General features: G+C 42.3%; 1 protein-coding gene across 1 annotated transcript; it reads left to right on the forward strand.

The window, feature by feature from the left end:
* Nucleotides 1–1,593: 1,593 nt before the first annotated feature.
* Nucleotides 1,594–16,129, forward strand: popdc3 (popeye domain cAMP effector 3). The gene is made up of 3 exons (XM_075464647.1): nt 1,594–2,188; nt 11,370–11,478; nt 12,838–16,129. The coding sequence occupies exons 1-3, from the start codon at nt 1,686–1,688 to the stop codon at nt 13,096–13,098; spliced, it is 873 nt and encodes a 290-aa protein (XP_075320762.1). The 5' UTR covers nt 1,594–1,685; the 3' UTR covers nt 13,099–16,129.
* The last annotated feature ends 10,040 nt before the right edge of the window (nt 16,130–26,169 follow it).

A 26,169-nucleotide genomic window follows, 5' to 3' on the forward strand; every position in this document is an offset into this window, starting at 1 on the left:
TGAAGCTTGTTTACATTTTAAACTCCGCTTTTCTTGACATGTTTTCATATAAAGCTCCAAACCTTTTGGTGTGAATTTGATGCTTCTTTTTTCTTGTGACAGCTGAGTGTCATCATCTTGTTTGCTCTTTACATCGGACATCTTTAGCGATCTTTTGAATTATCTGAATCATTCCAAAACTGCACAATCGACTGAGAACACACAGCAAAAAGCAGAAGGAGGTCGATTCTTGAGAACAAACATTTCCTGATGCGCTTCGGCACACGTCTTGATCCAATTAAGATTCAATTTGACACATCAAAACTCATCCCATCAGTCTTTGCAGTGAAATAATGTCTTTAAACTCCAATAGTTTCACCGTTTTCCTTTACAGCTGCACAATATTGCCACATACCAGTTTTGATGAATGAGTGACATGTTGATCTAGGCCTGACGCACCAAGTCGTTTGATTTCTTCATAGGAGGCTCCAATAGCTTTGTCGGAAGGTAATCCTTAAGATCCAGACATCCAACAGGTCCATACATCCAACAGGTCCATTGATGAGGGATTATTCCTTTGTGGTCCAGGGGCAGGTTTTTTACTTTATGTAGTGGCAATTGTTTGTCACATCAAACATCCTTTGAAACGTGCCACTACTGGACTGGGGTTGGGTTTCGTACACAGGCAAAGAAAAGAAGTCCAATGTCCAATACCTAAAACTGCGTTTTGAAGGTTTATTTTCCAGTTGGAAGGCAAATGATACAGGTACAACATTCCTTTGTTCTCTGCTGCTTCTCCTACTCTGGTAAAAAACCATAGCTCCACCCCAATCCATGCTGGTCCAATACCAGTCCCTATTTTTATAGGGAATGGACCCACAGTTATTCTGCCCAACTTAAAACAAAGAAACAAAAAACAAACAATTATTAATCTACAAATAAACTCTGTAAATAACCCCTCAAAATATAAGGTAACCCAAGAATAAATTTAAACAAAATTCAAAGTAAAGAAAGATAGGAATAAATAGCTCCAACAGTAGTGTTACCATACTTCTACCTCCTATTAAGTGAGATCACATTGTATGGTCACTTATTCCTAATATGAACTGTTTCACATGAAAGCTTAGATGTAAGACATTGATTGCATGAGACTAAGTTTGTCTGTATGAGTTTGTAAATGGCAGCCCGTGCCCTTGTGTAGTGTGTGTACTATCTCTCATCAAACTGTGGTTAAATTCAGTAAATACGTGTCTGCCATATGTTGCCACCCCTCAGAAATTCCTGCCCCCCTCTCCCCACACCATAAATATTTGTGCTAGATCCGCCCCTGTTAAGTTCTATTCTAACAATTTAGCAATTCAATTTATCCATTCTAATTCTGTAAAACTACTATTTTGCTTATTTCACTTAATTTAGCTTCTGGAAATATAACATATATGCTGTCATCAACTAATTAAAAAACACGAGAACAATCTTTTGAAAAAGTAAAAGAAGCTTGATGCACATTCTTGCTGCCACCATGTGTCACAGGGAGCCCTGCCCCCCCCCTGCTCCCCCCTGCAGGGAGCCCTGCCCCTCCCACACACACTGCCCGCCTCTCCTGCACACAGCCCCTCTCCCGGTGACCTGGGTGGGCTTGTCCCGGCTCGGTTGGCTCCAGTGGCTGAGACTGTATTCAGCTGCTGCTTTCCTTCACTTTCCCTCACATGGAGCTTCCAGTTTTTCAAAGCTTAAACGTGACGGCGGACTCGTCCGCAGCGCACCCGCTGTGTGAGGAATGGAGGTCCGGCGCGGAGGGATCTGTGTTCCACCTCGCCAATATCTTTCTTTTTCTGGGCTTCATGGGCGGCAGCAGCTTTTACGGACAGCTGTACCTGTTCGTGTTCCTCACTCTGGGCTTCTTCTGCTCCACCCTGTGGGCCTGGTGGGACCCCTGCACCACGGACTCGTTTCTGTGGAGCTTCGCGCTCTTTGGCGCGTGCTTTGGGCAGGTGCTGTATGTGCTGTACAGGCTGAGAAGCATCTCATTTGACAAGGACTTCGAGGAACTTTACAACGCCGTGTTTAAAAGGCTCGGAGTGTCGCTGACGCATTTTGGGAAGATAGTGGAGTCCAGTGACGGGCACGTGCACACACTGAAGAAGGAGCGCTGCTTCGCGGAAGAAGGAAAAAGTTCCATAGACCATCTGTCAGTGCTGGTGTCCGGCAGGTGACCTCTGACCTCAGCACTCACTCAGTATGAGAAGGGAAACATTCAACAGTCACTGATAGCTTTTTGTTGGTCTAAATGACTTGTAATCTTTCTTAAATGTCAAATAACATGAAGTTAAACACTTTTGGGTTTATTAACATACCCATTTCACCACATAATCAAACATTCACCATATCAGTGTTTCTGGCAACTTACAGCCGTGCTCTTTGTTCCATACACTTATGATTAAACATCATCAAACTTTAAATAAGATGACCATCAGTCAGTTAACTTCCTGAACTAAATAGTAACGACATATGGCTTTTTTAAAAACATAATGAAAGTATACATGGTCCAGTGACTCAGCAGAAAAGCATCCAGAACACACAGTGATTGTATATGAAATGTTTATAGTTAGATTGGTAGTGAGCCAGTCCATTATTTGGATCTTTGATGTCCCTTGGTATTGGGATTCAAGATGCTCTCTCCCTCTATTCTCTCTCAAGATTTCTTCTCCCTTTTCCCTCTCTACTTCTTTCATCACTATCAGATTTGACCTTATTGGCCAACTTTTTAGGGCAAAGAAAACAAAGCTTATAGGGTTGCCATGGTAGCAGAAGGAGGACGTTCTTAACGATGTCCCAACATGTAACACGCTGTGACACGTCTTCCTATTTTTTTTTTCATCAAATGCATTGAAAGGAAAGAGGAGGCCTCACAGAAGATGTAGAAGCAGGGGTGCACAGGTGTGATGTTTGTGGAAGTCTTTTCTGCACTTGTGACCCATACAGTGTGCTTATGAAAATTACTCATTGGATTAACTCAGTTTAATTATGGCCAGTTTGTCCATGTCAATAAATGTTGGTTGAACTGAAGCTTTACACATCCATCCATTTTCTATACCTGCTTAATCCAACTCAGGGTTGTGGGGGGGGGCTGGAGATCCCAGCTGTCATTGGCTGAGAGGCGGGGTACACCCTGGACAGGTCACCAGTCCGTCACAGGGCCACACAGAGACAAACAACCATCCACACTCACTTCCAGGGACAATTTACAGCAGGGGTGCCCAACCTTTTTTACCAGTCCAGCGTCAACATCACAATCCCACACACACACAGTGTCCAGCTTGCACGAACTAACCTCACAACAGTTTTTCTTGTTGTCACACAACCACTAGACATCACATAACAAACCCTCCCCCTCTCAAACACACACACACACACACCCGCACTCTCTGAGAAACAAAAACATCTCTGAGTTTGAAAATGTCCATCCATCCTTTTTCTATAGCCGCTGAATCCGTCGGTCGGTCGCGGGGGGCTGGATCCTATCCCAGCTTTCAATGGGTGAGAGGCGGGGTACACCCTGAACAGGTCACCGGTCCATTACAGGACCACACAGAGACAAACCAGACAAACAACCACACACACTCACACTCACTCCTAAGGACAATTTAGAGACACCAATGAACCTAACATGCATGTTTTTGGACAGTGGGAGGAAGCCGGAGTACCCGGAGAGAACCCACGCATACACAGGGAGAACATGCAGACTCCACACAGAAAGAACCAGCCGGGAGTTGAACCTGGAACCCTCTGCTGTGAGGCGACGGTGCTAACCACCACACCACCGTGCAGCCCCAATTCATTCATATAGAGCCAATTCAAAAACAATTTCCGAGCTAAGAAAACCAACAGATTGCACTGAAAACTTTTTGTTTTTCGGTCCAATCTCCCGGCCTGAGCGGCGTGCCTGAGGCGACTGTGGAGAGAAACGACTCCCTTTGAACAGGAAGAAACCTCTGGCAGAACCAGACTCAGGAAGGGTGGCCATGCACCTCCACCAGCTGGGGTTTGAGAAGACAGAAAGAGGGGACAACAAACACTGTAACACCATTCAAAGGATATCTGTTGGAACAGGGAAACACGAGTTAATGACCACAATAATGCCACATATACATAAAGAGAGTAAAGTGAGGAAAGGTGTGTCAGATGAGGCCCCCCAGCAGTCTAGGCCTATAGCAGCTTAACTATGGGATGTTTCAGGATCACCTGAGCCATCCCTAACTATAAGCTTTATCAGAAAGGAAAGTTTTAAGCCTGGTCTTAAAGGTAGAGAGGGTGTCTGCTTCCTGAAGCCAAACTGGCAGCTGGTTCCACAGAGAGGGGCCCGATAACTGAAGGCTCTGCCTCCCATTCTACTTTTAGAAACTCTGGGAACCTCAAGTAAACCTGCAGTTTGGTGCTCTGTTAGGAAAATATCTTACAATGAGATCTTTAAGATATGATGGAGCTCGGTCATTAAGAGCTTTATATGTGAGGAGAAGAATCTTAAATTCTATTCTGAATTTAACAGGGAGCCAATGAAGAGAAGCTAAAACTGGAGAAATATGATCTCTGCTGTTAGTTCTCATCAAAACTCTGGCTGCAGCATTTTGGATCAGCTGAAGGCTTTTCAGAGAATATGTGGGACAGCCCAATAATAAAGAATTACAGTAGTCCAATCTTGAAGTAACAAATGCATGGACTAGTTTTTCTGCATCACTCTGAGACAAGATGTTCCTGATTTTAACAATATTACGAAGGTGAAAGAAGGCAGTCCTAGAAACCTGTTTTATATGCGAGTCAAATGATAAGTTCTGGTCAAAAATAACTCCAAGGTACCTCACTGTAGAACTAGAAGCCAAGAAAATACCATCTAGAGTAACTATATAGCTAGACAATTTCTCCCTGAAACGCTCAGGTCCAAAGATAACGACTTCAGTTTGTCTGAATTTAGAAGCAGACAGTTCTGAGTCATCCAGGTCTTTATGTCTTTAAGACATGCTTGTAGTCTGACCAACCTATTGGGTTCATCTGGTTTTATAGATAAGTACAACTGGGTATCATCAGCATAGCAATGGAAATTTATGCCATGCTGTCTAATAATGTTACCTAATGGAAGCATGTATAAAGTGAAAAGAATCGGTCCAAGCACAGAACCCTGAGGAACTCCATGACTTACTCTGGTGTGTGAGGAAGATTCTTCATTTACAAGAACAAACTGAAATCTATCAGATAAATATGACTTAAACCAGCCTAATGCAGTTCCTTTAATCCCAATAACATGTTCAAGTCTGTGTAATAAGATACTGTGATCGACCGTATCAAATGCAGCACTGAGATCCAACAGGACAAGCACAGACACAAGTCCGCTATCAGAGGCTAAGAGGAGATCATTGGTAACTTTCAGCAGTGCAGTTTCTGTGCTATGATGCACTCTGAATCCTGACTGAAACTCTTCAAACAGATTATTTCTGTGTAAGTGATCACAAAGCTGAGCTGCAACTATTTTTTCAAGAACTGTAGACATAAAAGGGAGATTGGATATAGGTCTATAATGAGCCAACACTTCTGAATCAAGAGTAGGTTTTTTAAGTAAAGGTTTAATTACAGCAACCTTAAAAGTCTGAGGTACATATCCTGTCAACAAAGACAGATTGATCAAATCCAATATGGAAGATGGGAAAACCTCCTTGAACAGTCTGGTTGGGATTGGGTCTAAAACACAAGTTGATGGTTTAGAAGAGACTATTGCTGTCGTTAGATCAGAGAGATCAACAGCCCCACTGAACTTAACCCACTGATGTCTGGAAATGTCTGTCACGCTCCAGGTTTTCTGTGATCCATGCTCTTTTCGTGATTTGACGCTGTGACGCTTTGCGGTAAGACGTGTTGCATCACTTCCTGTTACCTTGCTTGTGCACTGTGGAATTTCTTGCTCCGCTTGGAGTACTGATAATCACTTTATTTCTATCTATAACTTACACAATTTTGCATAGTTAAACTCTATAGCTTACCGTTCTGTTCTAACACACTCCTACAGATCTTTATTGTCACTTTTTAGCGGTGTGTCTGGTTCTCTAGCGTAGCATGGCTACCGGTTCTCTTCCTCCTTCTCCTGCTTTCACCTGCTCCGTGTGTCAGATGTTTAGTTACTCCTCTGCCTCCTTTAGCGATAATGGTACATGGAACAAATGTAGTCTTTTTGTAGTTTTGGAGGCGAGGTTATCTGAATTGGAAGCTCGGCTCTGCACTGTTGAAAATCAACCGATAGCGAGCCAGATCCCTTTAGCCAGTGTGGAGCCACCTAGCGTAGCTAGCTCAATTAGCCTCCCCCTAGCAGAACCTGAGCAGCCAGGATTACATCGTGGCTGGGTGACTGTCAGGAAGAGCCATAGCTCTAAAGTCAAGCCCGTTGTTCACCATCGACCTGTCCACGCTTCTAACAGATTTTCCCCACTCAGCGACACACCCGCTGAGGACAAAACCCTGGTAACTGGCAGCTCTATAGTCAGAAACGTGGCATTAGAGACACCAGCGGCCATAGTCAAATGCATTCCAGGGGCCAGAGCGGGCGACATAGAATCCTATTTAAAATTGCTGGCTAAGGATAAACGTAAGTATGGTAAAATAGTTATTCACGTCGGCGTTAATGACACCCGGTTACGCCAATCGGAGGTCACTAAAATTAATGTTGCATCGGTGTGTAATTTTGCCAAAACAATGTGGGACTCCGTAGTTTTCTCTGGACCCCTGCCAAATCTGACCAGCGATGACATGTTTAGCCGCATGTCGTCCTACAATCGCTGGTTGTCTAGATGGTGTCCAGCAAACAACGTGGGCTACAGAGATAATTGGCAATCTTTCTGGAGAAAACCTGGTCTGATGAGGAGAGACGGCATCCATCCCACTTTGGGAGGAGCAGCTCTCATTTCTAGAAATATGGACGACTTTATTTGCCACCCTAAAACATGACAACCCAGGGTTCAGACCAGGATGCAGAGTTGTAGTCTTACACACTTCTCTGCAGCTTCCCACCTGCTGCTACCCACCCAATCAATTAACACAAAAGGAGCAAATCCTCTTGTGCAAAAAGAAATTATTAAAACAACTTTAACTGAACAAAAACATCAAACTATTAAATGTGGTTTGCTGAATATCAGATCTCTCCTTTCGAAGTCTCTGTTAGTGAATGAGTTGATTTGTGATCATCATATTGATATATTTAGTGTTACAGAAACCTGGCTGCAGCAGGAGGATCATGTTAGCATCATGTTAGCATCATGTTAGCTTCATGTTAGCATTAATGAAGCAACTCCCTCTGACTGTTTAAATGTTCACGTTCCTGGAACCACAGGCAGAGGAGGAGGAGTGGCAGCTATTTTCAGATCAGGGTTACTCATCAGTCCCAGACCCAAGATTAGTTTGAGCTCTTTTGAATTTCTGATTCTCAGTTTTTCCCACGCAAAGTGGAAATCCCAGAAACCTCTTGTGTTTGTTGTTGTGTATCGTCCACCTGGCCCTTATTCTGAGTTTCTGTCTGAATTCTCAGAGTTTTTATCCCAGTTAGTGCTGAGTACAGATAAAGTCATTGTAGTGGGTGACTTTAATATTCATGTAGATGTTGAAAATGACAGCCTGAATATGAACTTTAATTCTATATTGGACTCTATTGGATTTTCTCAGAGTGTTCACAGACCGACTCACTGCCTTAATCACACCCTTGATCTTGTGCTGACTTATGGCATTGAGAGTGAACAGTTAACAGTGTTCCCTCATAACTCTGTCTTATCTGACCATTTTCTGATAACCTTTGAGTTTACATTACTTGACTATACAGTTTCTGAGAAGAAATGTACATATAGAAGGTGTTTATCAGAGGAGGCTGTAACCAGATTTAAAGAATTAATTCCATCATCCTTTTCTTCACTGCCATGTGCAGATATGACAGAGGACGACTACCTAAACTTTACTCCAGCAGCACTTGACTCTCTTGTTGACAGCACTATAGTTTCAATGCGTACAGCACTGGACAATGTTGCCCCTCTGAAAAGGAAGGTAATCAGTCAGAAGAGGCTGGCTCCTTGGTATAATTCACAGCTGCGTGCTTTAAAGCAGACTGCAAGAAAGCTGGAGAGACAGTGGCGTTCCTCTAATTTAGAAGAGTCTCAGTTAGTCTGGAAAGATAGTTTAACAATGTATAAGAAAGCCCTTCGTAAAGCTAGAACTGCTTATTATTCATCATTGATAGAAGAGAATAAGAACAATCCCAGGTTTCTTTTCAGCGCTGTAGCCAGTCTGACTAAGAGTCCGAGCTCTGCTGAGTCAGGTATTCCTTTAACTCTCAGCAGTGATGATTTCATGAGCTTCTTTATTAATAAAATTGTTTCTATCAGAGAGAAGATTGATGGAGTCCTTCCCACTATTATCAGTGATGTATCATCAAGTACAGCAGCTTTAGAAGTATCTTTAGAACCTGATTTGTATTTAGACGGCTTCTGCCCAGTTGATCTCTCTGATCTAACGACAGCAATAGTCTCTTCTAAACCATCAACTTGTGTTTTAGACCCAATCCCAACCAGACTGTTCAAGGAGGTTTTCCCATTAATTGACACTTCCATATTGGATTTGATCAATCTGTCTTTGTTGACAGGATATGTACCTCAGACTTTTAAGGTTGCTGTAATTAAACCTTTACTTAAAAAACCTACTCTTGATTCAGAAGTGTTAGCTCATTATAGACCTATATCCAATCTCCCTTTTATGTCTAAAGTTCTTGAAAAAATAGTTGCAGCTCAGCTTTGTGATCACTTACACAGAAATAATCTGTTTGAAGAGTTTCAGTCAGGATTCAGAGTGCATCATAGCACAGAAACTGCACTGCTGAAAGTTACCAATGATCTCCTCTTAGCCTCTGATAGCGGACTTGTGTCTGTGCTTGTCCTGTTGGATCTCAGTGCTGCATTTGATACGGTCGATCACAGTATCTTATTACACAGACTTGAACATGTTATTGGGATTAAAGGAACTGCATTAGGCTGGTTTAAGTCATATTTATCTGATAGATTTCAGTTTGTTCTTGTAAATGAAGAATCTTCCTCACACACCAGAGTAAGTCATGGAGTTCCTCAGGGTTCTGTGCTTGGACCGATTCTTTTCACTTTATACATGCTTCCATTAGGTAACATTATTAGACAGCATGGCATAAATTTCCATTGCTATGCTGATGATACTCAGCTGTACTTATCTATAAAACCAGATGAACCCAATAGGTTGGTCAGACTACAAGCATGTCTTAAAGACATAAAGACCTGGATGACTCTGAACTGTCTGCTTCTAAATTCAGACAAAACTGAAGTCGTTATCTTTGGACCTGAGCGTTTCAGGAAGAAATTGTCTAGCTATATAGTTACTCTAGATGGTATTTCCTTGGCTTCTAGTTCTACAGTGAGGAACCTTGGAGTTATTTTTGACCAGAACTTATCATTTGACTCGCATATAAAACAGGTTTCTAGGACTGCCTTCTTTCATCTTCGTAATATTGTTAAAAACTAGTCCATGCATTTGTTACTTCAGGATTGGACTACTGTAATTCTTTATTATTGGGCTGTCCCACATATTCTCTGAAAAGCCTTCAGTTGATCCAAAATGCTGCAGCCAGAGTTTTGATGAGAACTAACAGCAGAGATCATATTTCTCCAGTTTTAGCTTCTCTTCATTGGCTCCCTGTTAAATTCAGAATAGAATTTAAGATTCTTCTCCTTACATATAAAGCTCTTAATGACCGAGCTCCATCATATCTTAAAGATCTCATTGTAAGATATTTTCCTAACAGAGCACTTCGTTCCCAAACTGCAGGTTTACTTGAGGTTCCCAGAGTTTCTAAAAGTAGAATAGGAGGCAGAGCCTTCAGTTATCAGGCCCCTCTATTGTGGAATAAGCTGCCAGTAAATGTCCGGGAAGCAGACACCCTTTCCACTTTTAAGACCAGGCTTAAAACTTTCCTTTTTTATAAAGCTTATAGTTAGGTCTGTTGAATCTGATAGTGTGTCTGCTAGTGTGTCTTGTTCTGCCTCCACCTCTGGCACCCTCTATACTTTCATTACCCCCTACCCGAACCAGGGTTTGAATCCCATTCCCGCTTATCTTACCTCTTTTATTTCTCCCCCTACCCGAACCAGGGTTTGCATCCCCACCCCGCTGTGACTGCTGTGCAGTTGGTGAGAGGCTGAGGTAGCTTGTGGCTGTAAAAAGATGGTTGTTGTGGTGTGAGGAGCAGATCTATATAGGGAGTATAGGGAATTACTCACTGAGTCTGGTCCTTTATTTTATTATTTATTTTTTCGTTAGCACAAGTTTCTTGTGTTTACCTTGAATAGGGATGGCTCAGGTAATCCTGAAACATCCCATAGTTAAGCTGCTATAGGCCCAGACTGCTGGGGGGCCTCATCTGACACACCTTTCCTCACTTTACTCTCTTTATGTATATGTGATATTATTGTGGTCATTAACTCGTGTTTCCCTGTTCCAACAGATATCCTTTGAATGGTGTTACAGTGCCGCCGCCGCGGCCCCCTCCCCCCCCCCCCCTTTCTGTCTTCTCAAACCCCAGCTGGTGGAGGCGGATGGCCACCCTTCCTGAGTCTGGTTCTGCCAGAGGTTTCTTCCTGTTAAAAGGGAGTCGTTTCTCTCCACAGTCGCCTCAGGCACGCTCAGGACTGGAGATTGGACCGAAAAACAAAAAGTTTTCAGTGCAATCTGTTGGTTTTCTTAGCTAGGAAATTGTTTTTGAATTGGCTCTATATGAACGAATTGGATTATTTTATGAATTATGATTATTATTAATTAATTGAATTCCAGTTGGCTTGAATTGGACTTTATTATCTAAGTGCCTTGAGATGACATTTGTTGTATTTGGCGCTATATAAATAAAAATGAATTGAATTGAATTAAATTGAACTGGACAGAAGCCGTCTAAATACAAATCAGGTTCTTAAGATACTTCTAGTCATATGGACTGCACAGGGTAAAATGATGCGTATATCATCGGACAATAGGCAAGGTTACCTAATTCAACAATTTATCTCACTGAATCCCAGAAGATCTGTACTCTAAGTATTACTATTAAGGAGATTGATTTTGGATTTGAAATTAACTGTAACTGGTATTTTATTAGACTGAATTTGTTTCTCTGTAAAGTGCCCAGAGATAACTTTTGCTGTTAAATAGTTTTAAATGAGTAAACTGAACCAAATTTGATTAAATGAGGTTCTCGTAACATTGTTTTTGTCTTGTGCCTTTTAGTCTTGACTTTGTCTTTACACTACTTACTGTGGCGTTTGTTCATTTTTCATGCCTTTCCCTCCATTCTCCCACAGAATTTGTGTGACAGTTAATGGAGAGTTTCTACATTACATCGACCCTTACCAGTTTCTGGATTCACCTGAATGGGACTCTCTCAGGCCCTCAGAGGAGGGTGTATTCCAGGTACTTTTAATCTTTTGTGTATCAAATATCAAAAACTAATAAATCAAGTGTTAATTCACTAATTCCTCTCGGTAGCTTCTCTGATTGTAGCTCCAGATTTAGGCAGTTAAATCCACTGAGCATGTCTTACTCAGCCTTGTCGAGTAGGGATGTCCCGATCAGGTTTTGCCCCCGAGTCCGAGTCATTTGATTTTGAGTATCTGCCGATACCGAGTCCCGATCCGATACTTCTACAGTGCACTAAAAAAATGAAGAACAGCGAAGAAACAGATCCATGATGTCCCTGATTCTTTATTTTATTCACTTCTTTCATTATTTAACACTTATAAACAGAGCACTTCTGTGGGGTAGCTTGAACAACAAAAGTAATCAAGTAATAAACTAATTCTTCACGTTGTAGTTTAGTGCAACAATGTGTAATATAAAAACCAGCAGCAGCCTGAAATAGCTGCAGGCATGGAAACTAATAAGCAAATGTTTCTGTGTGGAGGTGAGACCAGAGACATAAAAATTCTGGGAGTTCTGATTATTGTAGTTGGGGATATACACCCTCCTCAGTGGAAATAAATACAATGTGGGGGCATTGGAGACGTCAGCGTCAGCCTATGAGGCGTCTGCGTATATTACGTCTATGGTTGAGACGGTCTGACGCTGTACCACCACATTACAGTAAATACTAAGCTGTCATTTTTTTCCCATTTGTTTTGAAATATTATAGTTCTGATTAAAAAATAAATAATGAGAATAAATATACATAAATAGATAGGCTACATATCCGATCCCTGATCGGGATGAAACGTCCGGTTACGATCGAGTCTGAAACCACGTGATCGGATCAGGACATCCCTATTGTCTAGTATAAATCCTTGGTGAGTCTAAAGTGCTAGTTGTCCAAGAAATATTATAAACACGTAAGTGAGCCACATGTGTAGCGTGCTACTTAATTACTCTGAAGATGGACTGTAGATTACTTGAACTACTCATATTAGAGCAGCAGCTCAGCAAACTGCCCAACAAATGTAATCCAGCCTCTTAGCCTTATAACATTTTGCTTAAGAAAAGGTATCTCTTTATGTTGGAGGGAATTACTCACCTTTGTAAAACTGAAAGTATGAGCTGGTTTTAAAATTTGACATTTTGGTCATTACAAATACATAACTTCCCCGAAAGCTTTACTCACAGTGTTCTGTATTCTGGGGTATACCAAACTCCTGATGAAATCTGATGCATTTTTAATCTTTATTTCTTTACCCCTGAAGACCAATAAGTGTTAGTATTATTGGTCTGTTTGACATGTTACTTTTGTAGAATGTGTTTGTGCATAAATAATAAAGAATAACTTGTTCTCTGGTTCCACAGGTGACTCTGCGTGCTGATAAGCCCTGTCGGTACATAGCATGGAGGAGGAAGAAACTCTACCTGCTTTTTGCTAAGCATCGCTACATAGCAAGGATCTTTGCCCTAGTTGTACGCAATGATATCGCTGAAAAGTTGTACTCGCTCAGTGACAAGGCTTCTGATAGGTCAGGACACCACTATGATCCCCGCTTACCAAGTTACTGTCACATGCCCGGGACAGAATTAGAAAGGTCAGATCACCTCCTGCAAGTGCCCATGTAGGGTGGAAAGGGCTGAACACACACACACAGACACACACACACACACACACAGACACACACACGCACACGCACACGCACACACACACACACTCACACGCACGCGCACACACACACACACACACACACACACACACACGGCCTTAAATACATGAAGCTGACTCTCTGCATGTGGAAACAGGCGAGGACTTCTTAAAGCCCCCTTCTGCTAAAAAATATCACCTGGTTAACGTGTCATGTGATTTTTTTTTTATGTGTTGCAGGACATATAACAAGCAAAATACTATGGCTGAGGATTTCTGCTCTGAATCTACAAAGCACCACCCTCAGCCTCAGAAAGGCAAAGCCAGACAGCCCAAATGTTGAAGTAAAACAGAGTGAAACTTGTCCTCACCTGTCGCTGTTGTTCTGAATCAGCTGTCCATTCTGTCTTTTAAACTCCTCACGCCACGCCCACGTCCGACCCGCGTCGATTGCGTTCACACCAAACTCGGCTCGGCAAAAAGACTAGGGTCCGACGCGGGTCGAAAGGCGAGTCGAGTTGACGCGGCAGCCCGGGTCGTCAGTGTGAACGCAACAGCGGACACGCTAAATTCGCGGATTAAACGCGGGTTATTCCTCAAGGCTGAGTTATACTTCTTTTAACTGCCCTTGCGCTTGTGTCTTGCGCTTGCGTTAATGGCTCGAGACGTTTATGCTTCATTTTGCTTTGTCGGTGCTTGCGTGTGCTGCGTGGTGATTCACCGCCAGGACAGTGGGTGGAGCAGCGGGTTTTTTCAATGACAAGCCTACTATGATGAAAGGAAATTCACCGCCAGGAGCTCTTCGGCAAGTCTCTCTTCGACTGGATTCATCCTGCTTCTTCTTCTTCTTCTTGTAAATAGCCGGTATTTTGTCAGATTTTCAACACCTTGGGGGTCTAAACGACTACTTTCTCGCCTGAAAATGTTTCAAATGTTGCTAAAGTTATATATTTACAGAGTTTATAGCTTAAGCGAAATCAGCTTTTCAGGCCAGCAGATTTCGGCTCGGGCAGGAGTGAAGTGCACTGTGTGTAAACGCTCAGCATACTGTCTGATCGATGAGTATGCCGTTTTCAAGTAGTAGGCGGTTTCGAACACAGCCAGTGGCTTGTGCTTGCGTCTTGCGTGAAGTTTAGAAAATTGAGGTGACACACGCAAGCACGCAAGGGGGGGGCTTGCAACCGCGCAAGGGCTTGCGTTGCGTCTCGCGTCACCGACCATAAATCAGGCTTCAGTGTGAAAGGGGCTTCTGATATAAAAACCAGCAGCAGCTCAACCTGAAACACCTGCAGGCATGGAAACTAATGAGCAAATAAAAGGGCCCCAGTGTTCTAAAGTAAGGCAGTAATGTGTTTTAACTGCACTCCTCATTCTTCCTCTCCTCCTCTGGCTGCACTGATCGGGATGAAACGTCTGATCTGAAACCACGTGATCGGATCGGGACATCCCGAGTAGAGACCATGTGCTTTAACGACAATCCCAGAGCTCCAATGTCTGGCAAAGCAACACAGAGCAGGTCTTCACCTGGAGAAACAACTCTCTCGCTGAGCACTGACGCTTTTGAAGTTGACCCAAACAAAGCTGGGTTTCCTGCTAAACTTATTATGAAAGCTGCTATTCAAGAAGCGTGAGAGAGCACGTTTCCCTCCTAATTAGCAATTCATGCTGCCAGGGGAAAGCAAGCTCCTCCCAGCCTCTCTTCCCTGGGTAGAAAATCTTTTAAACCCACATAGTAAGTCCATGATTTAGGTGCTCAGTGAGTGAGAGTTAGTAGCCCTGATCCTTATTTTGAATCGCTTTTTGTTCTTACAAAAGTGAGCATAACAGAGTGAGTTCTGCAGATTTAGTAACTCTGAGGAGAAACTGAGGTACTGGGCGGAGCTCGTTAACATGTTCATACATACCCTGAATGATAAAGAAGTTAAGAGTCATGCCACATGTAGTTTTAAGGCCATGAGAGAGCATTATTTTCAGAAAAAAAAGACGATTTGTTTGGGGGAACTGCTTGATGGGGACTTTTTTCAGTTCCACAGTAAACTATATTCATTCTGCCATATGCTTATAATAGGATAGAATAACTGATGGTCACAAAGTCTACTTTAGTCCTTATTGAAAATGAAAATATATTCAGAATGGCATTGTCAGTATCTGTTAAAAGATTCATGTGTGTTTGCTGATCAGAATTCTAATCTAAATCAATGTTGGCATACAGAAAATAAATAAATGTAACTGGGCAGAAGTAACAATAGTGTGTCTGTCTCCTTGTAGCTCTCACTATCTGCCTCCCTTTTTAGACACAAACCATTTAAATGATCAAGATTACGTTGAACTCTCCAGGAAATCAATGCAAAATAACAATATAGTTCTTAGTGGTAGAAACATAACCGTGCATGCGGCTTAGGTCCTTCAACATCTGTCGGACAATGCTGCGGATGTTCTATGAGTCTGTGGTGGCCAGTGCCATCCTCTACGCTGTTGCATGCTGGGGCAGCAGACTGAAGGTGAAGGACGCCAACAGACTGAGGAAACTCATCCGCAAAGCCAGCCACGTTGTCGGAGAGGAGCTGGACTCTCTGACAGCAGTGTCAGACAGAAGGATGCTGTCCAGGATAAAATCCATGCTGGACAATCCTGCACATCCTCTTTATGATGTGTTGGTCAGACACAGAAGCACCTTCAGCCAGAGACTGATTGCACCACGCTGCACCACAGAGCGCCACAGGAAGTCATTCCTGCCTGTGGCCATCAAACTGTATAATTCCAGTCTCTGACATCACTACACCATGCGCAATAACCCGGTCATGTGCAATAACAATAATAATTAGCTACTGAGTAGCATTGTAAAGACTGTTTATTGTATTTTTGTACATATTGAGATTTTTTTATTTATTTTATTTTTTCCCTATCTTATTCTTATTCATCTTTTCTTTTTTCTGTAATGAGAGCACTGCAACAAAGGAATTTCCCACAAGGGATTAATAAAGTAATTCTGATTCTGATTCTGAAACATTTTAGGATTAAGATGCATTAAAGTTGTTTAGAAATTAAAGGAATTAAATTCAATGAATGGATAATGATAGTGTTTTTTTTCTCACCACAAAACTGATTATGATACATTTTTGGTACAACCTTGGAGGTTGCAAATGAGGCAAGCCCATACCATATGGTGATGTGGAAACACTGCAGACTGCTCAGGGAGAGCTCTGCATCTTTTTCCAAATGCACCTTCAGCACCCTGACGCTGGGCGCGTGGCAAGAGGAATGCCGGGGACATAGGAGGTGAAATGTAAATATCTTCATGGGAGTGATGGATCATTGAAATAACAGCAGCTTAGATGTAGGCTAAATATGAACACTAATAAGTAGGATGCAGCGATACCACTTTATTTCAAACCGATACGATACCGATACTTGGATCTGAGTACTTGCCGATACCGAGTACCGATGGGATACTTCTACCACAAAAAAATGTAATGAATTGGAAGACAGGTTTCGGTCTCACTAGCCCAGTGGTTCCCAAACTTTTTGTGCCCAAGGCACAGCAAAGGACAAGAACCTGTTGTGCAAAATAGCCCTTATAACACGTGTTATCACTCATATCATGTAAAATATCTGTAAATGTGCATAATTATTTACTTATGTCAAATAAAATGTGACAAAGACAATATTATTCATGAAATATTTATAAACGAAATATTAAAAAAATTAATTTGAAACTTTATCAAATTAGGCTTCATCAAAGCAGCAACAGTCATTTAAACCAGACGGGTCACAAAATTAAAAATGAGGCAAAGGAAACTCAGCACGCAGAAATTTAGCACAGTGAACAGTCAATGCAAGGAAGCTGCATTGTCCATGGTCCTAAACTACAATTTATCAATGCAACATTTCAGCAATCAGTGAAACATGTGCTATTGTAAATATTTTGCCTACTTACAAATTAGTGAGATACATGTGCCTGTCGGGGCGCGCAGATTTCTTTAATCCTCTGTGGCACTGAGCAGAGGGCCACTCGCACCTCCTGTTCAACAGAGGGCCGTGACCTCCTGTTGTTCTTCGTGTGAACCAGAGCAGAGAACGCCAACTCACTCAGGCAGGTAGTGGGGAAAAGAAGAAGGTGCTCAATCGCGTGGTGGGAGATGCTTAGGTAGTAAGATGTAGAAGCAAGGCCGTAATTTTGGGTAGGGACGCTAGGGTCACGTCCCTACCAATATTCAGCCCCCTACTCAGGGTCTCCGCGGATCCTTAAAAAGTATTAAAAAGTCTTAAATAAAAAATACGTTTTTTAAGGTCTTAAAATGTCTTAAATTTCGCCGATTTTCGAATAGCGAAAATCGAAAGATATGTCTGGAGAGACGATTTTCTATCGCTCTGTGCACAATATGGCGACCGCTGACATTCGAACTTCTTTATTGTTTATTGGCAGTTTGCATACAAAGTGCACTACCGCCATCTACCGGGCTGAGGTGTGATCCAATGGGATTAATTTAAACTAGACCTGATCATAAAGAGAGAAAATACTGCAAGAGAGAAAGGAAAGAAAAAGGAAAATTAAATAAATAAATAAAAAAAAATAATAATAAAGCAAGAGAAGTGAAAGAATCAAATTCTATTTCCTAGTCCTGTTTCTATCAAGTACCTGACTATCGCTGTTGTCTGGATGTATGGTGCACTAAGCAAGGTGTTCATTGAGATAGGTGTCTTAATTACCCTTTGCATCTTTTCCCTCTCATGAGTGTATTCTGTGCAATGCAATAAAGCATGTTCAACTCCCTCCCTTTCTCCACAGTGCATGCAGGCTCCTGTTTGATGCTTTCCCACTATCTGCAACCCACTATTTAGACCTGTGTGTCCAATCCTCAGCCTGGTAATCCACACCTCCTCCCTACGTTTCAGTTCCCCACTCCATCTAATGTCAACTCTCTTATGTAAATTATACAGGTGCCTTCCCCTTTCCTCTTGGTCCCATCGTTCCTGCCACATTTTGTTTATGTTTTCCTTCAGTATAGCTTTCATTTCTGATCTGCTTAAAGGAGTTTCAAGTTCTACCTGCTCAGCTCTAGTAGCTTCTTTTGCTAATTTGTCAGCGGTTTCATTACCCTGAATTCCCCTATGGGCAGGGACCCAGAAAAACTGCAGTATTGTTCTTTGTTGTGTTACCTTATATATTATCTGATGTATTTCTTCCAAAAGATCTGTACGACAAAAAGACCTTCCGCTAAGAATACTAGTTAAAGAAGACATTGAATCAGAACATACTACAGCTTTACTGTGTTTTGCCTCTTCTACCCATCGCAGAGCCAAAATTATCGCCATCATTTCAACTGTGAAAATTGAAAGAAATATCTGATGTTCTTTTGGTAATTTGAAAGTTAAATTGAGCGACGTGTACTGCCGCTCCCGTTTTTCCATCTTGGTCTTTTGAAGCATCGGTATAAATTTGGACAGCGTCATGAAACATTAGATCAATGTACTGTTGTACTGTCTGATAAACTCCTCCAGGTTTAACAATTTCCTTAGCCTCCAAGTTGACCCAGGGAAAGCAAAAAAACCAAGGGGGAATAATTTATGTGGCAGAATTCTTACATACTGGGATACCATCTAACCCCACCTGACTAGCCTGCTGATTTACCTGCCACCCAAAGCTTTGTACAGAGTGTCCATACTCCCAACAGTCTATAAAAACTCTTTTGGTGGGATGACTGTCGTCGTGCTCCTGAAGGGTTAACCAATACATACTTGATAACTGAAGCCTTCTGAAGTCCATTGGCATTTCGCCTGTTTCCACCTGAAGCGCCGAGATGGAGGAGGTCCTGAAGGCACCACATCATATTCGCAAGGCTTTTGCTTGCACTCTGTCCAGTTCTAGAAGAGAAGTCTTATTTGCTGATTTGTACACTATACTTCCATAATCAATCGCTGGTCTGATTAGTGCAGTGTAAATTCTTTTTAAGGAAGAGCCCGTTGCCCCCCAGTCACTTCCAGACAAACATTTAAGGATATTAACACTCTTCTTACATTTATCGAGTATCTTCTGTAAATATACTTTAAATGTCAGTTTTACGTCAAACCATACACCTAAGTACCTTATGCTGTCTACTTGGTTAAGTATCTGCCCATACAGTCTGAGATTCACATTGGGATTCACCCTTTTTTTTTGAGAAACAGATGACCTGTGTTTTCTTAACAGACAAACGGAAGCCCCATTCTTGGGACCATTCCTCCACCGTACTAACAGCACCCTGCATCCTACTCTGTAGGCCATGGACACTTTTGCCCCTCATCCATAGGGCCCCGTCGTCGGCATACAGGGCCCTATCTATCCTGAGGTCTACCTCGTCAAACACGTCATTAATCATAATATTAAATAAAATAGGGCTACACACACTCCCTTGCGGAGTGCCGTTGTCAATGTTATACATTCCGGAGTGACTTGCTCCAACTCTCACTTCAATGGTCCTGTTGTTCAGGAAGTCCATAATCCAGTTATACATTTTCCCACCAATTCCCATTTTGTTCAATATCAACAAGAGGCCTTCTTTCCACAACATATCGTAAGCCTTTTCTATATCAAAAAAGACTGCCAGGACCATTTCCTTATTCACCTGAGCCTTTCGGATTTCATTTTCTAACACAACAACTGGATCCATAGTGGTGCGCCCTGTAACTCCCTCCAAGTGGATAAACGGACACAAAGCGTTCTTCATATTTACTGGCATTTAATCAGACGCTTATCACCAACGATGCCGTGAGAACTATACAAAAACACAAAATAATACATTTCACACAAAAATCATTCTCACAGAGAATAAAGGAATATCTCTTCACAATGAACATTCACCATCAGTGGTGTCATTAGCAAAAGATAGCAAACACATTCGGTATCGTCTTTCACAACAAACATTCTACTTACACATGAATACATAACACAAATTCTGTACCTCATTGGCCGCACCAACCCGAAGGGGTCAAACAAACGCCTCACAGAGTACGTCTTCTTCACACCTTACGGCACGAAACTTTGCCGCATGCTTCTCCAAATTTGTCTCTCTTGTATCTCACACATGCTGCCCTCTACTGGGTGTGGTGTGCAACAGAAAAATCAATCCAAACCCAACAACAACTTGAACATTGGTTCCGCCCTGAACATTCATGCAACCTTTAAATATGCATTTCCAAACAACAATATATATTACACTTAGATGTTAATAAACCTGAATTATTTTACCTTGCTTTAACTTATTCATTTCAAACTATGAAATTGACCAAAAAATAAAGAAAATGCATAACTGCCACTGATGGCAGCTACACTCCCACCAATCATTAATGATTTCAAACCAAACCTTAATATAAAGAAAAAATAAATGGTGTCTTCGGTCAACATAAGTCATAGAAAGCAAGAATTCTGAGCTACTCAGCTTCAAGTAGAGTAACTGTTTTGTGGATAGGCCTCTCAAGATATACTGGCTTGTTAACTCTTTTTCCTTGGTCATCTAGTACCGCATCACTCATCAGCAGTTCAAGTTTCCTAACGACTCCATCTTCACTAGGGTACACTTTAGTGACCGTGGCCAGCTTCCACTCATTTCTGGGTAGACTATTGTCCATCAGAATCCCAATATCATTGATCTTGGCATTTCTCTGTGTCTTGTGCCATTTGTCTCTCCGCTGTAAATTCAGCAAGTATTCTCTTTTCCATCTGGTCCAAAATTCATTGGCCAGGTATTGCACCTTGCGTCATCTTTTGCGAAGGTAAAGATCTTCTTTCACAAACTCACCAGGAGGTGGTAAAACAACTGAAGACTTCATAGTCAGGATGTGATTTGGCGTAAGAGGCTGTGGAGAAGTGGGATCATTTAGCAAGTGAGTTGTTAAGGGCCTACTATTTATGATCGCCATAACTTCGTAAAAGTATCAATCAATCAATCAATCAATCAATCAATCAATCAATCAATCAATCAATTTTATTTATAAAGCACATTTTAAATAAACGCAAAGGTTACCAAAGTGCTGTACATTAAAATAAACACAATAAAAACATAAAACAAAACTGTGCACATAAAATAAACAACCTAGACGGTGGTAAAAGCCAAAGAAAAGAGGTGAGTTTTAAGACGACTTTTAAAACAGGACAAGGAAGGGGCCTGTCTAATGTGCAGCGGCAGCTCATTCCAGAGCCTAGGGGCAGCAACAGAAAATGCTCGGTCCCCCCTGAGCTTCCGCCTTGTTTTAGGAACCCTCAGGAGCAGCTGATCAGCTGACCTGAGGGATCGACTGGGTGCGTAGGGCTGCAGAAGCTCAGAGAGGTACACTGGTGCAAGGCCATTCATGGCTTTAAAAGCAAATAAAAGAATTTTAAAATGAATTCTAAAATGGACGGGAAGCCAATGGAGAGATGCTAAAATCGGCGTAATGTGCTCAAATTTCCTAGTGCCAGTTAAAAGGCGTGCGATGGAGGACCCACTAACCCCCATAAAAAGTGCATTACAGTAATCAAGCCTAGTCGTTACAAAGGCGTGGATTACTGTTTCTAGGTGCTGTCTTGGAAGAAAGGGTTTTATTTTTGCCAACTGTCTCAGCTGGAAGAAGCTCGTTTTAACCACAGCTTTAATCTGGCTGTCAAACTTGAGGTACGCGTCCACTTTTACCCCCAGATCACTTATAATAGGTTTGGCGTGCTGCGCCAAGGAACCGAGATCAATTGAGGGGGACTCAGAGGTGCCACCAAAGACCATCACTTCGGTCTTCTTTTCATTAAAATTTAAAAAGTTTAGAGCCATCCAAACCTTGACTTCATCTAAACAATTTACCAGTGGCTTAAGGGAGAAGGAGTCAGCTTTTTTAAGGGGGACATAAATCTGAGTGTCATCAGCGTAACAGTGGAATGAAATACCATGTTTCCTGAGAATGGAACCCAGCGGGAGAAGATACAATGAGAACAAAAGAGGGCCGAGCACTGAACCCTGAGGGACCCCGTAAGAGAGAGGAGCAGTAGAGGACACAGAGTCACCAAGGCTGACACAGAACGTCCGATGAGACAGGTAAGACCTGAGCCATGCCAGCGCCGGGCATACGTAAACATGAAACGTCAAGTCGTTTGGAGGAATGATCCAAAATGGACGTCAACACACTCCTTATCATCCTGATCTGCCTCTCCCAGGCGCCACCCATATGGCTAGCTGATGCTGGGTTCATGACAAATTCACAACCTAGTTGTTTTAGGCCTTCTTGATCCATTTTCTTTACAGATTCCAAGAACTCTCGTCTTGCTCCAACAAAGTTGGTTCCCTGATCTGACCAAAGCTGCCGAACATTTCCACGTATGGCAATCAAAGTTCGAAGAGCATTAATAAAAGTGTCAGAGGTCATGTCGTCAAGTAGCTCTATATGCACAGCACGAGAGCACAGGCATGTGAATAGCAGACCGTAGCGTGTAAGTTCTTTTCTCCCCTCCTTAACGTAGAATGGGCCGAAGCAGTCCATTCCACAATATGCAAAGGGAGGTGATGTTTTAAATCGGCCATTCTTTGTACTTCAGCATATCTTCTGAACTTTCTACATTTGACACACTTGTAAATGTAGGAAGACACGGTGTGACTGCATCCTAAAATCCAGATGCCGTTTGATCGCAGCTCATTCATGGTAATCCCACGTCCCTGGTGATGAACCTTTTGATGGAAGTGTTAATAATAATAATAATAATAATAATAATTTTATTTGTAAAGCACTTTCAAATCAAAGTGCTGTACAGGCAGTTAAAATAGCATATAAAAAAGTTAAAAACACTCATGACACATAACACAAGGTGAACAAGTGGGTCTTTAGCTTAGCTTTAAAAACATCCACAGAGCAGGCCTGTCTTATATCTACAGGAAGACTATTCCAAAGCTTAGGAGCCCGGAAGGAAAAAGCTCGCTCTCCGACAGTCTTTTTTCTGACCTTAGGGACATTCAAAAGGCCAGTTCCCTGAGAGCGAAGAGCACGAGAAGGTGCATACATGTTTAAAAGATCATTCAGGTAAGAGGGTGCCATACCATTTACAGTTTTATATGTCAACAATAAAACCTTAAAATCAGCTCGAACCTGACAAGGAAGCCAATGAAGAGAGGCCAGCACCGGGGTAATGTGCTCAAATTTGCCTGCTCTGGTCAGAATACGAGCAGCAGCATTCTGCACCATCTGTAGGCCTCGAAAACATTTTTTAGGCAATCCTGATAGAAGGGCGTTACAGTAGTCTAAGCGAGAGGTGACAAAGGCATGGATGAGGACTTCAGCATCCTCAAAAGACAGGATGGACCTGATCTTAGCGATCTTTCTGAGGTGGAAAAAGGACACTTTGGTTACCTCCTTTATGTGTTTGTCAAACACAAGAGTCTGATCAAATAAAACACCAAGATTTTTCATTTTGTCGCTACAGTGAATAACACAATCATTCAGAGACAAAGTAACATTCTCAAATAGGTTATGCAGTTTTTGAGGTCCAATGACCATCATCTCGGTTTTTGCAGAATTAAGGAACAGGAAATTTTTTGAAAACCAGCTCCTAACTGCTGAAAGACAGACCTCAAGTTTGGACAAGTCATACCCATTTTCCAAGGTTACAGGTATATACATTTGTAAGTCATCCGCATAACAGTGGAAACAAATTCCAAAAGAGCGTAATAGATGACCAAGTGGTGCAAGGTAGAGGGAGAAGAGAAGGGGACCCAAAACAGACCCTTGTGGAACCCCATATATAACTGTACAGGACTCTGACAGAACATTATTAAACAAGACACATTGAGATCTGTCAGATAAATAAGACTTCAACCACAGCAGCACCTTGCCCGAGATGCCAAAACAATGTTCGAGTCTTTCCAACAAAATACAGTGATCAACCGTATCGAAAGCAGCGCTGAGATCTAACAACAAAAGAAACGAAGCACGATCAGAGTCAACATTTAATAGCAAGTCATTAACCACCTTCGTCAGCGCAGTCTCTGTGGAATGATTTGCGCGAAAAGCAGACTGAAGAGGTTCAAAGAGATCATTTGTGTTTAAATACTGGACGAGCTGCTTTGAGACCACTTTCTCAAACACCTTTGATAAAAAAGCAAGGTTCGAGACGGGTCTGTAATTTGATGGTGAGTCAGGATCTAATCTCAGTAACTGTGATATGTGGGTTTTGCTTGGCAAGATTGCTGGATGTTTAATGTGTGTGTGTAAATCAGCACGCTCCAGCCGACCTCCTACTCTGAGTACACCTCTTTCGTCTAAGAAAGGACTCAATTTATGGAGCCTATTTGTGCTGTCCCTTGTTATCTCCTTGGATTTTAGATCTTTGATTTCTTCAGAAAACACTTCTTTTTGGAAAGTGGATATGATGAAAAGCTCCGCCTCTTTTCTCTCCTCAAGACTGGTGACTTTGTTGGTTCTGGACAGCAAACCTTTGACCTCTTTGACACATCGCATGAGTCGTGCAATGGCCTTAACAAGTCTTGTCCAGTTTGAGAACCTCGAGAAATTATTGAGCATCGAATCTTCTGTTGTCAGTGTCTTATGTACAAAGGTTTTGCGTAGTTCTGAATCTTCTGCTTCCAACTCTCCCACCTTGATGTCATTAGCAGGAAGTTTGTCATTCCAGAGGAAATCTGGACCAGTAAACCAGTTGGAAGTAATTAGTCCTTTTGCTGTCAAACCCCGAGATGCATGATCTGCAGGGTTGTTCTCAGGGTCTGGATCGGAACCTTCTTGTATGCGCTGAATGCGATTCGCCACAAATATGTGAAATCGTCTAGCGTCGTTGTTAATGTATCCGAGAACGACCTTCGAATCCGTCCAGAAGAATTCTTGGGCTTGAACTTCCAACTCTTTTTTAAGCAAGTCGCTTGTTCGGACGGCAATAACAGCTGCTGACAGCTCAAGCCTGGGTACTGTGGTGACATTTGTAGGAGTCACCCTGGCCTTGCCTATGACTAGAGAGCAGTAGACTTGGTTTGATACACCGATTGCTCTCAAGTAAGAACATTCGCCGTACCCCTTAACACTTGCATCTGAGAAATGATGCAACTCATATCGATCAACCTTCTCAAAACCTTGTGGGAGATAACACCTTTGAAGTTTGATGTCAGCCAGGTTCTTTAAATCTAACAGCCAAGACTCCCACCTTGGTTTGAGATCTTCTGACAATGGCTCATCCCATCCAATCTTGTCTTGACACATCTGTTGGAGTATTTGCTTCCCAACCAGAATAAATGGTGCCACAAACCCAAGAGGGTCATAGATGGATGCCACGGTTGATAAAACTCCTCTTCTAGAAAGTGGCCGTTCATCCACAATCACTCTGAATTGGAACTGGTCTGAAACAACACACCATTTGATTCCCAAAGCTCTCTCAATTGGTGACCCTCCGAGAGCCAAGTCAAGATTTCTTACTGAATCTGCACAGTCATCCTCTGGAATGGATGCAAGTACATCATGGTTGTTGGAAACAAACTTGTGAATTCGCAGTTTGCCAGCACTGCAGAGTTGTCTTGCTTCCTTTACCAACATTATGGCTTCATCTTTGGTTGCAACACTTGTCAGTCCATCATCCACGTAAAAATTTCGCTCGATGAACTGGATGGTTGTTTCACTGTAGTGACCTTGACCTTGGGCAGCAACATGCTTCAACCCAAAGTTTGCGCAACCTGGCGATGATGCAGCTCCAAATAAATGAACTCGCATGCGATAGACCGATGGTTGAGCCTGGAAGTTTCCATCATTCCACCAGAGAAATCTCAAGTAGTCCTGGTGCTCTACTTTAACGTGAAATTGATGGAACATGCGTTCAACGTCACACATTATGGCAACTTGTCCCTTACGGAAACGACAGAGAACACCTATCAGGCTGTTCGTTAGTTCTGGCCCAGTGAGCAGGTAGTCATTTAATGACACACCTTCGAATTTTGCTGAGCAGTCGAATACGATCCGTATCTTTCCCGGCTTGTGTGGGTGATACACTCCGTGGTGAGGAATGTACCACACAGGACTATTGTTAATCTCTTCTTCTGGGACCTTTTTTGCATCCCCAT

This window comes from Odontesthes bonariensis, chromosome 5 (genome assembly GCF_027942865.1).
Source record: "Odontesthes bonariensis isolate fOdoBon6 chromosome 5, fOdoBon6.hap1, whole genome shotgun sequence".
Lineage (NCBI taxonomy): Eukaryota > Metazoa > Chordata > Actinopteri > Atheriniformes > Atherinopsidae > Odontesthes > Odontesthes bonariensis.